We start from the raw sequence: 13480 nt of genomic DNA, 5'->3' as shown, positions 1-13480 counted from the left end.
TAAAGTTTACATTATCGGTTAATATCAACAATTGATTTAATCATCTATCTATCTATATTATTGTACATAACTTTTATCAATTAATAATTATATCATCAATAATTCGTATTAAATGTTAATATAAAGTTGTTTACACACAAAAAAAGCATGTCCATTAAACCTTGGTTTGAATATCTGATAAATTTAAAAACTTTAAACAAACACAAGTAAAACCACTACTATAAATGATTTTTGGTTAAAGAAATGGTTTTTCTTTCAAATAATATGTGTAACAAAGGGACTCTTCTTTTTTTGAGTCAAACAATATATTTTACTGGGTCTTAATACTATTAATATGTTCATATCATTTAATATAAGGTTGAAACTACAAGACTAGTCAATATGTAGCATCTCAAAATAAACAAGATTTAGTTAGGCTTAAATCCCATTATAGTGGGTGTTTTTCATCCGAAGGTTATTCACCCGACCACAACATAATATTTTCAACAAAGTTCATTCAATCAATCAAGTGGGTATTTAATTCAGTCACGGGTGGTGGGAGACATAGAAAAGGAAGTATTTTTTATATATATTTAAATTAAATAAATCAGCATTTTTATTTGTAACTAGAGGAATAGAGGAAGTACATATTTGACGATTTGTGGTAATTTTATAACTTTTCAAATCAGCTTGACAATTCATAATACACTACAATACACTTTTTTTGGGTACATCACTCCAATTTACAATAAAAACTATAGTTATCTTAATCATAAATCTAAAGTCTAAACTACTACCCTTTGCATGCAACGTGGAATCAAAGAAATGAAATAAATGAACAACACAAATGCTAATGCAAATACTCAACTCAAGGGTCGCGTACAACTAATTGGTTATTATCGTCATTTTCAAATTCGTTTTTGCCATGAAACGCTGCGTTTTGTTTTTGCTTTCTGTATTTGAAAACATAAATCAAACCCGAAGCCAAAATTAGAATCGCGCCTGCGATTCCGCACGCTATGCTTGCCACCGTCAGCACCTTCCCCACTCTATCTCCGCCGTCACCGGAGTTTATCAACCACGGCGGCGGCGTCGAGTCTCTGGAGGTGATAGCCTTCGGCACCGCCACGTCGGAGGAAGACGACATTGGCTGCGACGAGTTATCACCATTGAAGAAGGATCGCATCTCCGGCGAAGAATGTGTCCCCGCCGGCGAGAGTGTCTGGAAGACTAGGCCGTGATCTGATGGACGGAGGTCTCTTGCGGAGGTATCTCCGGCGAGAATTAGAATGAGGAAGAATGCGAAGGTCAGGGTAGAGTTCGCCATGGAAATTGAGGTTTGTGTTTAGGAGTTGCAATAGAAAGAGAAATAATAAATAAGGGATTTAGATTTCTTTAAAGTGCATAAAGCTAAAAAATCAAAGTTACTATTCTAATAAATCTGTGATCGATTATGATGTAATTGTAATATATACTTTTAATTTGTTATAGGTGTATATGATATTTACTTTTAATTTGTTATTAATTGATTGGGATTATCTATTTTATTCTTTAAAGCTACGAGTTGATCATTTTATAGAAATGAATTTCATATTTAAAAATGTGAGTAGCGTTGGTAAATTATACGGTAGCGTTTTGAAGATGAATGCAATACAAAAGTTGAGTTGAAGTTAAGAACGTGAAAGAGAAATAGTGAGTTTTGTCTGAACATGGAACATCTGTCGGAGAAAAAAATTCCTCTTCTCACTCTCGCCGCTCCCTCCTTTGTCCTTTTACTTACTCATCACTCAATATTTTGACTTTTCACAAAATAATGACACGCCACAAGTTTTACACTCAAGTTAATTAAACAATAATCAACTATAATCTCTCTCCAATTAAAAAGTTTCTATCACTATTTTCATATATTTTATTTCAAAAAGTAGTATTGTAGTTGTTTTAAAAATGTGGTTAATGAATAATATATGAATTTGTCGATTTGATAATAACTGAAATGTGTATTTTATTAATTAATTTAACTTTTTTTTAATAAAGTTGTCTATAAGTAAAATTAATAATAGAAGATGTACTTAGAGAGGTATTTTTGGGACTATACTTAAAAATGGTTGTAAAACTTATTTTCTAGTGTTAAATATAGTAGTTAATTTATATATAAGATCAGAGTAATTTTTTACATGTACTGCTAAATTACTAGGGAGGGCTCTATTTTGGATATTGGGTTAAGATGAAGTGTACATAATTACATATGAATAAATATATAAACTTTATCAAAATAAATTAAAGTAAGATTCAAAGTAACAACACAACGTCTTTAATTACATCAAAAATAAAAGTATTCAAGTATACTTTAAATTTGCAAATTTGAAACTTTTTTTTTAATGTAAAATCAATATGTGCATAAACGAGTACCATTCCAAAACAAATGATACAGTATAAAGTTTGCAAGAACAACAAGAACCAGGGAAAAAAATAGTTATTGTTTTGGAGGGAAAATACAACAGAAAGACTTGTGGGGTAAGGCAAAGTTACAAAGTAGTTATATAAGGAAAGAATGGTATAAAAGAAACAAAAGAAAAGAAAAAAAGAAAGCATGTTATGACGTAAGCCAATGCGGTAACCCACATTGATGTGGTGAGAGCAATTTTCTCTAGCAGCTTCACTCTTAGTATTCGGTAATTAATGTACTTTAATTCAATCTATAGATAACTCTTCAAGTACATAAACTATCAAAAAAACATAAATTGTATGACTTAAATTCATTGGCAAGGTTAAACTCAAAAGATTTGAACATGTGGAATGTCTCTTATAAGTGAATTGTAATTTAATTATTAATTATTATTGGTTATTATATATTATGAAACAATCGTTATGCATCTATCTATCTGTACTCTATACAATTGCAATAGATTTAACATTAATTAAAGTGCAAATAAAAAAATTATTACTAGTAACTATTTACTGCCATGCTATGTGGACCTCCTATATGATGAATATTTCTATTATTTAATGTGTCCTATATTAAATGAAACTTTTGATATTTACAATACAAATAAATGATATTAAATAGAAAATAATAAATATGCTAAACATAATGGCCATAGCCATTAAAAACGACTTTTTTTACAAGTATCTTTAAATTAAAAAAATCCAATCATAAAACAAAAATGAAACAATATTAAATATATTTAAATAATAGACTATTATTGCAATAATCAAATACTAGTATAATTGATAAAATGAATAGATCAATATTAGTATAATTGATAAAATGAATAAATCAATATGTAATATTGTAATTACTCAAAATTAGTCATACATATACACTTAGATGGATGCATAAACAAATCAAACGAAAGTAAAAAAAATTATTATTAAATATTGTGATAAATATATTTTATATAAAAAATTAATTTGTATACATAAACAAAATAAAATAATATATATATATATATATATATATATATATATATATATGTTATAATCTTACGGTATTTGTTAGTAATAAAAGCACGCCACGTTTTGTTTGACTCAGCAGTGTGCTACTATAAAATATCTTCCGACAAATCAAATATCAAATAATAGTTAAAAAACAATAAAATTAAATAATTCATATAATTTTATAATCGAAATAATAAAAAAATTATGGACAAAAATAAACAAATAATAATTACATAATTTCTACCAATAAAAATAATTTATTTATTTTATACAATTTTATTACATGACAATTGTTATAGTTGTCATAATATAATGTTATTGCTTCATGTGGCAGTTTTTACATGAAACAATAACAGTAACACTAAATCTAAATCTTTATTTCAATATTTCATGTTTAAATTATAAATAAAATTATTGAAAAAATTTAGATATAAAATAGAACACAATATTAAAACACAAATATCATTATTGTATTTTATTCTATTCTATTTTATATCTGTTTTACAATAATATTATTCTAAAAATATAATAATAGGGTGATTTAGTTTTTCCAAATCCATCACGGACGCGCGTTGCTTGAATTTACTTTTAATTAATTGATTCAATCGCCTTCAGTTGATTATGATTTACTAATTATATAAAAAAAAATTACACAATCAATATTTAGAAATTAAATACAACAATATCAAATATTATTATAATTAATGACCAAAACTTATAATATATTAATATTACTACAAATTAAGATATTCCTTACTAAAATACAAAAGAAAAATTCAAATTAAATAACATATATACAAAAAATCTCATATGTTAAATAAAAAATAAAACCAAAATTTTAATATTTTAAAATATACAAATTAACATATTTATAAAAAAAAATACATAATAAATTTACTAACATATTTTAAATTTCCAAAATTTTACTGAATAAATTTAACAAATATATTTCACAAAAATGAAAAATGTCAGTGAATACATTATACGTTTTTTAATATAAAATTAAATAAAATATCAATATCAAAATCAAACAACTATAGTTGTAATTTTCACATTTTTTTATAGAATCACATGCAAATCAATAGACCCAATTTTTTTTTTATGAAATCAGTAAGTTATAATCGATAGACCCAAAAAATAAAAACATAACATTTTACAGTACGAATAGTCGGGTCTGACTTATCGTTTTCTTTTCTACTATTTACTCGTAACCTACATAAAAAAAAATATATAATAACAAAAAAAATTATGTATTAGAAACAACTTGAGAATAAATGAAATGTAAAAAATATATGTAAAGTATGGTGCTTGTAAACTAGAAGAGAAGAAAAGAAAACAGAAGACAAAGGAAAAAGAATATAGTAAACTAGAAATGGAGAAAAAAGAAGTAAAAAAAAGAAAAAAAATAGAGGAGGAGGAATAAGTTGTAATGAAAAGAGAGGGAACATTGATGATGACTTAGCCCTCATAAATTTTATGAACCAATCAGTCATAGCTTTAGTCCTTATGATTTTTACGAACCAATCAGTGAGAGTTTTAGCTCTCATCAATTTTATGAACCAATCAGTGTGGGCATTAGTCTTCAAAAATTTGTTTCTCGTGTCATTCAACAAGGGCTTTGACCCTTGATTACTACAAAAGTACTATATTTAGGGGTTTAGCCATAAGTGATGTGAAATTTTGAAGAAAAAATCCCGCCTCTTAAGGCTTAGGCCCTAACAGAATAACTTAACTATTTAGTTAGGATTGTGACCCTACAAAATTTATCAGAGTTACATAACGAATATTCAAATGTCCTAGCAAATCCCCTATGACTAAAGCCCTAGAAATGACCCTAACTATTTCAAGTTATTCTTGTAGTATCATTAGTTCCAAACTCAAGTGTTTAATGAATAATATAGGAGATCATACTCTTGAAGTATATGAAAATAACATCATATCAATCCTCATCACGTGAAATGGTGCTACATTGATTGCATAAAAGTAGACTTATATTGATTGTCAGTTGATCAAGACTTTGTATAGTTACCTAAAAAGGGAGTATTGCATTACCAATAGTCATTATTCTCGGGCGGTAAGTCATACAACTCCTCACTCATGTGTAATTATAAAATAATGAAGTGAACACAACTATTAAAAAACAACAAACAATGTCACTAAATATGGTACACAAAAATGTTGCACAAATAAATAATAATAATAAAGTATATTATGTTATCCGTTCCATATCAAGTAAAAAGATAATCACATGGAAAAAAAATCCAATGCATATAATATACCTATTTTTTGACACAATACAACGTACCTACAATAAATTGTATAAATTATTTTCCTTCTTTCATAACATGTCTGAACAATTTTTGTTTTAAAATTAAAATATTGATATAATGAAAATGCAGTATGAGTAGAGTTACATGAATCGAGATGGTTTCACCATTGTAATAGTCAAATGTAGACATCTTCCTTCGACCATTGCTTTATATGGTGACACAATCACGAAGCCTCCAAATAATCAAAAGAGAGAATCCTACAAAAGAACAAAACAAATTTTTCGTAAGAAAACTTCCCAATTAACACAAATCCAAGAATGATCTACTACACTTCACGATGAGTCGTCCCATTATCATCATACTCCATTGATAAGTCATCTAAGAGCATCTCTAACGGTTAACTCAACATAGAGTTCATTAGACGAGGTTCACTGTGTCATATCATTTTGGAGCAACTCATCCCTTTTTACTCCAACCGTGAACTCAACATGGGTTCATTAAACAAGACCCACTAACTATTATAAAATTATTATTATTAATAAAAAAAGTTACGTAATTACGCTGGCGGACGAACTCATTTAGCTACCAAGCATTTCGGTACATAAATGCGTTCGTCTGCTAGGGTGTAATTTAGTTTTTTACGAGTTCACCGCATCACGGTACTGTTAGGAACGAACGGTACTTAATCGCGATTACCTTTTTTTTATAATTAATTCACGTATAATAATAAATATATCACGGTTAGTAGTGAACTCTATCTAATGAACCCCTAAGTTCATAGTTGGAGTAAAAAAATGAATAAATTATTTCAAGATACTGTGGCATGGTGGACCCCATTTAATGACCTATATTGAGTTAACAATTAGAGATGCTCTAAGTACTACTCTATACGCGCGGGATTTGAAAGTAGTTGACTTTTAAAGAACACAAACAATAATGTGTTCAAAATTATATATACAAACTCCCAAAAAATCTGTCGTCACTCCAAATCACCTTACGATATATAGACGTAGTACAACGTAAATGTAACACAGTTCAGCCGTTATTTTTACTTGGAATTAATTTATCAATTACTTAAATGATAAAAAAACTTAATACAGGGAAATAAATAATAAAATATATGATATTCTTCATTTCATACAAAAGTAAAAATAATATCATTTAGTAAAATATCCATTACAATAATATATATATTATACTTTAATTGTTATATATTGTCAATGTAAATTTTATAATATTATCCATTATGTCGAAGATGTTAGATGTAGTTTTAATAAAAATTAAATATTTGACACCGTAAAAATTCTTAATATTGTATATAAATTAAATCTTACTTATTTTTAATTACATAAACTATTTTCCTTTTTTATTTTCCTTTATGCATGTGCCATTTTTATTTTCTAGTCAAACAAAAAAGATAATTATTTTAATTTTAAAATCAATCATCAATATAAGAAAATAAGTAGTTATAAAAAATTTAATATTACTCTCTTTATCTTTAACCAATATCAAAATTTAAAGAATACAAATATCACAAAACTATTAATACCGGAAAAAAAATCGTAACTATTAAAAAAAGAAAGACTACTTTATAATATAAGAAAAATGTAACTACCCTATAAAAAAGTTTAAAATTGTTTTTTTTTTTTAGAAGTTGGGAATTGAAAACTTATTATCTACTATCAATAAAAAAAATAAAGAACTACCAAATATACAGATATATATTTATTACAATATATATATATATATATATATATATATATATATATATATCTATTAATAAAAAAAATAGAAATTATCTTATAAAAAATAACTACCAAAAAAATCAATAAACGAAACAATTATTGAAAATACAAATTTGTCTTCATTTAATTTTTTTGTCACATCATTATTTGAGAGTAAACAAATAAGCTTAAGAAAAAATAAAAATAAATAGAACTACATTTTTTAAACTAAAAAAAATATAACTAACTTAGAGAGAAATAAATAGTTATTTTATTAAAAAAATAACTTCCAAAAAACTAATATTGTCCTCCTAAATTTTGTTATAATTGAAGTAGAATGAATAGTCATAAGGAGGTTTGAATTGTTACCATTTTAAAATTTAGTTTACTTTATTCAATATTAAATTTGATAATTAAAAGTTGATTAGTAATCTTTTAGCTTACTAGAATATTATCGACAATTTACATGAAGTTAAGTTGTAAATACACATAATAATAGTGAATTGTGGTTTGTGCGTGCAAATAACTAAAGATAAAAGATAGAGAGATCACACCCAAAAAATATATTGGTCCACCCCAATTTGGGCTAATCCAATCCTCACACTCGTGAAATTTTTACTATGTGCTTCAGAACTAGAACATTCTCCTTCAGATATTTTATCTTGATCAATTATAATTTTTATCTTTTAACCTATAAATAATTTTTAAAGTCACATTTCAATAAATAAATTATTTTTACAAACACACTCGATATAATGTAAAAAATAGACTTTAGTTAATTTTAATGTGTATGATAAAAAGTGTTTCGAATCTAATGATTCTATACTGTTTGTTTAAGATAAATAAAGACAAATTTAGTAAGATGATCCAAAATATTGTTAAGAGAGTTGAAGTTTGCTTGAAGAGTTTTTTTGTCTTGTGATTACTTGACAAGTGTTGGTAGATTGCAAATTGAACTCTTGTCTTTAATCTTCCAATTGATATTCAATTTATAGATAATGAGAGAATTTGAATATTCAATTTTAATTTAATATAGTCGTTGGGCACACTTCCCAAGGTGAAAATAATCTTCTTATTCAAATGTAATTATATCCATAATGTTCTTGATCAACCCGTAACATTCTTGCATTGCTGGAGAGTGGAGAAAAATCATAATGTTGGATGGTCTGCCACATGACAGTTGGAACAGTTCCTTTAACTGAGATATGTCCAGCAAATCATGTAAATAAGTACTTTGCAGTGTGCTTCTTTGCTTTGTACTTGCTTCCAGCTAATCAATCTGGAGATCAAAACTGTAGATCAATATACATGTGTTTTTTGCAAGTGGACATTCACTATTTTGACTTATTAAGACTTTATTACTTTTGGGTAGCCCGTGTACGAATTATATCAACCTAGAAAAAACTTTTAGTAATCCCAAAATTAATACATTTATCTTGTCTTTTATTTAAAACAACCATAATGAAGCAGAATGTTTTGGCAATCATTATGTCATTAATCTAGAAATCAATATGGGTATAATTCTACAAAACATTATGCATGTATGTTTTTGCAAATAGATATTCAAATATTGACTTTTAATTGCTCATTAAATATTAGAAAAGCCCATGTGCAAAATGCCAATTGATTTAGTGCATGTTGCCCTTAAGTATTGATTCTTGTCATTTTGGTGAACTTGTATGAATATTTATGAGTACAATTAACTTGTTCATCATGAGAATATTATTTCATAACAATGTAGAATGTTGTCTTCTACATGAGTGGAGAAATCTTTTGTTGAAACAATATTTTCTACCATTTATCTTGGTGTTACACATGTTGTTTATTGTCCATCAAATATCTTTGAGATACTTTAGTACATGTATGAATGTATTGAATATTTTATTAATGGATATATTATCTTCAAAATACAATAAACAATCTCTCGAATGATTGATATAGTATATGATATATTTCTTTTGAGATTCTTTCATAGAGATGTTCTTTGACTTCTTTATTTATTTTCATATATGTTTGAATCTATAATATATCATTAGACATATTTTCCAATGTATTAATTGACCATTTTGATCATTCTCCTTATTATTTGGTGCAAAACTTTTTGAGCACTTGTTGTATGTGATGTATGAAACAAATTTTGACTTGTTTGGTTCTCACGGGTTTATAAACCCGTTTTGAAGATTTTCTTCTAATACCTCCATGAAATCATTTTTTACGCTACTTTGATTATATAATGATAGATTACATACTTATACACTTGTTGATATGAATGACTTTTTGTTTATCCACTTATGTGATTCATGTTCCTTAAGTAAAACTCAAGTGCAATCATCAATATATCACCATTCATAAAAACCTAAACATTTATTTTATAAGGTATGTTGTCATTAAAACATATATAAAATAAGTTTTTTACCTCAACAATAATTACTAAAATAACTATTTTCTAATTATTATTATTATATATGCAAATAAAAACCTCTCAATCATATACTATTTTTCCAACTATATATTATCTTTTATCTTCCAACTATAAATATAATAAATGAGAAAACTAGCAAAAAATGAATATTAAAAAAATACGGAAAAAAATATATTGAACAATTATTTGTCATTGATAAATATTAAAAGAACATTGAGTAAATATTTATAGTAGATGCATAAAAAACGAGACATATATTTGTTTATGAAAAAAAAATATAGGACAAATATTTAACAGTAATATATATAAAAAAAAATAGGAGACAAATATTATAAAAAAAATGAATCAAATCTCAGTCATTGATAAATATAAAAAAAAAAATATAGGACAAATATTTAAGAATGATAAATATAAAAAATTATGAGACAAATATTTATTACAATTGCAAATAAAATAATAAAAAAATATTTATCATGGATAAATATTAAAAAAATACAATTTTTTTATTATTTATAAATATAATAAAATACTGGATACTATAAATAACATTAGAATTTAGAATGATGTATAAATGGTACACATATGAAATACCAATTATGTGCCACATGTGTGTCAGCATGACATTGTTGCTAGTTTCTTTAAAAAAACAACAAAGGCTGTATTTAAATAAATATTTATAATTAATGCATAAATTTTTTAAGATAATTACTTTTTATTTAAATAAATATAAAAAATACATAATAAATATTTGTCATTGATATATAAAAACAAATGATAAATATAAAAATAATTCAGCATAAATTTATATGATTGATGCATAAAAAAATTCAGTACAAATATTTATTAATAATAAATATAAAATATTTATCATTGATAAATATTAAAAAATACGAATAAATATTTATAAATGATATATAAAAATCACAATCACAAAAGAAATATTAATAAATGATACACATAAAAAATACATTATAAATATACATAAAAAAATATGTGATAAATATTTGAAAATAATAAATATTTAAAAATAATGAAAGAAATATTTTCATTGTAAAATCACAAAATACACATTTTTCTTTCTTTTAGTATTCAATTAAAACAAAAAAATATAGATCCAATGAAAATGCAGTACGAGTAAAAGGAAGCGTCGTTACTCTCCACTCTCCAGTGATAGGATATGATAGAGAAAAATTGAAGCATAACATTGATTTGTATTTTAGCGTATAAAAACTAAAACCCTCTTTCATTTTCTCATTCTCTTCTTTCCCACTCTCTCCGCCTATAATCTTAAAACCTTATCCCTTCATTTCTTCCCTATGGATTCTCAAACCCTATCTCCTCCCCAATTTGAACCAAATTTCACTAACGGCGTTAATAACGGTGCCACTTCCGACTCCGAAAACGATGATGGTTTTGTTAGCGGCGAAGACGAAACTACTGACCCCGCTAGGCCCATTCTCGTTTATCCCGATGCTAAATCCACCGTTCAACAACAACAACCGTTCGATGAAGAATCTCCGCGACCTATTGCGAAGGTAACTGCTGATGAAGAAGATGACGCGGAGGAGGAAGGCGGTGATGATGACAAAGATGATGTTTTTGTTGAAGCAGTCAAGGATGGAGATTTTAGCGATAGCCATGAGGTTTTCGTTGAGGCTAATGATAACGGATTTGAAGGCGGAGATTTTGAAGGTGTTGTTGAAGATGAAATCAATAAATTCTTGAAAGAAGAGGATGATGATGGTGGAAATGAATTTAATAATTTGGATTCTGCTGTTGTGGAATCGGTTTCTGGTGATAATTTTGGTGTTGGTGGTGTTGTTGAGAATGGTGATGGTGACGAGGATGTTGAGAAGTTTACTAGTGGTGAAGATTTTGTTGTTGATTCCTTGAAAGTTGATACTTTAGGGCATGGTAGTGTAGCTGTTGTTGGTGATGAAGTGAAAGCTGAGGAGTCTGAAATTGTAGGGGTGGAGGCTATTGAACCTGTTGTCAGTGTTGATAATAGTTTTGAACCTATTGAGAAGGTTGGTAGTGATGGTGTTGTTGTTGTTGATGAGGTTGTCGGGCGGGGTGGTGAGGTTGTTGACATTGGAGTTGATGATGAGGTTGTAGGTCGGGGTGTTGAGAGTGGTGAGGTTGTAGGTCGGGGTGTTGAGAGTGGTGAGGTTGTTGACATTGGAGTTGATGATGAGAAGGGTGGTGAAACTGTTGTTGATGAGGTTGTTGGTAGGGATGCTGAGGTTGTTGACATCGGAGTTGATGATGGTGTTTCACATGAGCAAGTGAGTGACATTGTTTCTATTGAGAAGAGTGAAGAAAGTTCAGGAGTTGTGAGTCGGAGTTTGGAGGGCGGGGGTGAGGAAGAGGTGATAAACGTAGAGGGTGGTTCTGTTGTGGGTGAAGTTGAGAGCTTTGTTGATGAAGCTGTTGAGGAGGAAGTTGAGAGCAATGTTGAGGGGGGAAATGGAGGCCACATTGATCGTGCTGTTGAGGGGGGAGATGGAGGCCATGTTGATCGTGCTGTTGAGGGAGAAATCCATAGCAATGTTGATCGTGCTGTTGAGGGAGAAAACGAGAGCAACGTTGATCGTGCTGTTGAGGGAGAAATTCAGAGCAATGTTGATCGTGTTGTTGAGGAGGAATCTGAGAGCAATGTTGATCTTGTTGTTGACAGGGTAGCCGAGAGCAATGTTGATCGTGTTGTTGAGGGGGAAGCCGAGAGCAATGTTGTTGAGGGGGAAAATAGGAGCCATGTTGAGGCTGCTGTTGAGGGGGAAGTGGAGAGCAGTATTGACCGTGATGTCGAGGCGGAAGATGAAAATCATGTTGAGGCTGCTGTTGAGGGGGAAGCGGTGAGCAGTATCGATCGTGTTGTTGAGGTGGAAGATGAGAGCCATGTTGAGGCCGCTGGCGAGGGTGATGATGAAGTTGATCATCATGTTGACAGAGACATTGGTGATTCTTTGTCGGAGAAGAGGGATGGATCGATGATCTTTGGAGGATCTGATTCTGCCAATAAGTATTTGGAGGAATTGGAAAAGCAATTGAGGGCTAGCGAGAGTTCGCAGGACGACAGAATTGATGGCCAGATTGTAACTGACTCAGACGAAGAAGCGGAATCTGATGATGAAGGAGATAGCAAAGAGCTCTTTGATACTGCTACTTTGGCTGCTCTCTTGAAAGCCGCATCAGGAGCGGGAGGAGAAGATGGCAGTGGCATCACCATTACTGCTCAAGATGGATCAAGGCTTTTCTCTGTCGAGCGCCCTGCTGGTTTGGGACCATCACTCCAGACAGGTAAACCGGCTGTAAGGTCTAATCGTCCGAATATTTTTAATTCTTCCTTTAGTAGAGCTGGTGGTACTGTTTCTGACACAACTTTGAGTGAAGAAGATAAGATGAAATTAGAAAAGGTACAGGAAATTAGGATTAAATTCCTAAGACTTGTTCAGAGACTTGGTTTTACTACCGAGGAATCAATAGCAGCACAGGTGTTGTATCGGATGACACTTGTTGCAGGGAGGCAAACCGGTGAAATCTTCAGCCTAGATGCCGCCAAGGAGAGTGCTTCCCGGCTTGAAGCTGAGGGAAGAGATGATCTTGATTTTTCAATAAATATATTTGTTCTTGGGAAAACCGGCGTG

At 29.0% G+C, this 13480-nt stretch overlaps 2 protein-coding genes across 2 annotated transcripts in view; one reads left to right on the top strand and one right to left on the bottom strand.

Annotated features, from left to right (window-relative positions):
• Positions 1 to 546: 546 nt before the first annotated feature.
• Positions 547 to 1420, bottom strand: LOC101502040 (uncharacterized). The gene has a single exon (XM_004504162.4). The coding sequence runs from the start codon at positions 1304 to 1306 to the stop codon at positions 848 to 850; it is 459 nt and encodes a 152-aa protein (XP_004504219.1). The 5' UTR covers positions 1307 to 1420; the 3' UTR covers positions 547 to 847.
• Positions 1421 to 11051: 9631 nt separating this feature from the next.
• The window catches only part of LOC101501712 (translocase of chloroplast 159, chloroplastic-like), a 4809-nt gene continuing 2380 nt past the window's right edge, over positions 11052 to 13480 (top strand). The window contains exon 1 of the mRNA XM_073370279.1: positions 11052 to 13479. Coding sequence (XP_073226380.1) covers positions 11150 to 13479 — 2330 coding nt within the window. The 5' untranslated portion in view covers positions 11052 to 11149. The remainder of the gene's footprint in view (position 13480) is intronic.

Source organism: Cicer arietinum, chromosome 6 (assembly GCF_000331145.2).
Source record: "Cicer arietinum cultivar CDC Frontier isolate Library 1 chromosome 6, Cicar.CDCFrontier_v2.0, whole genome shotgun sequence".
Taxonomy (NCBI): domain Eukaryota; kingdom Viridiplantae; phylum Streptophyta; class Magnoliopsida; order Fabales; family Fabaceae; genus Cicer; species Cicer arietinum.
This window is presented reverse-complemented; position numbering and strand designations above follow the sequence as displayed.

Bases quoted from the DNA above. Each gene is read 5' to 3' on its own strand.
- LOC101502040 (XM_004504162.4), bottom strand. From the start codon at position 1,306: ATGGCGAACTCTACCCTGACCTTCGCATTCTTCCTCATTCTAATTCTC.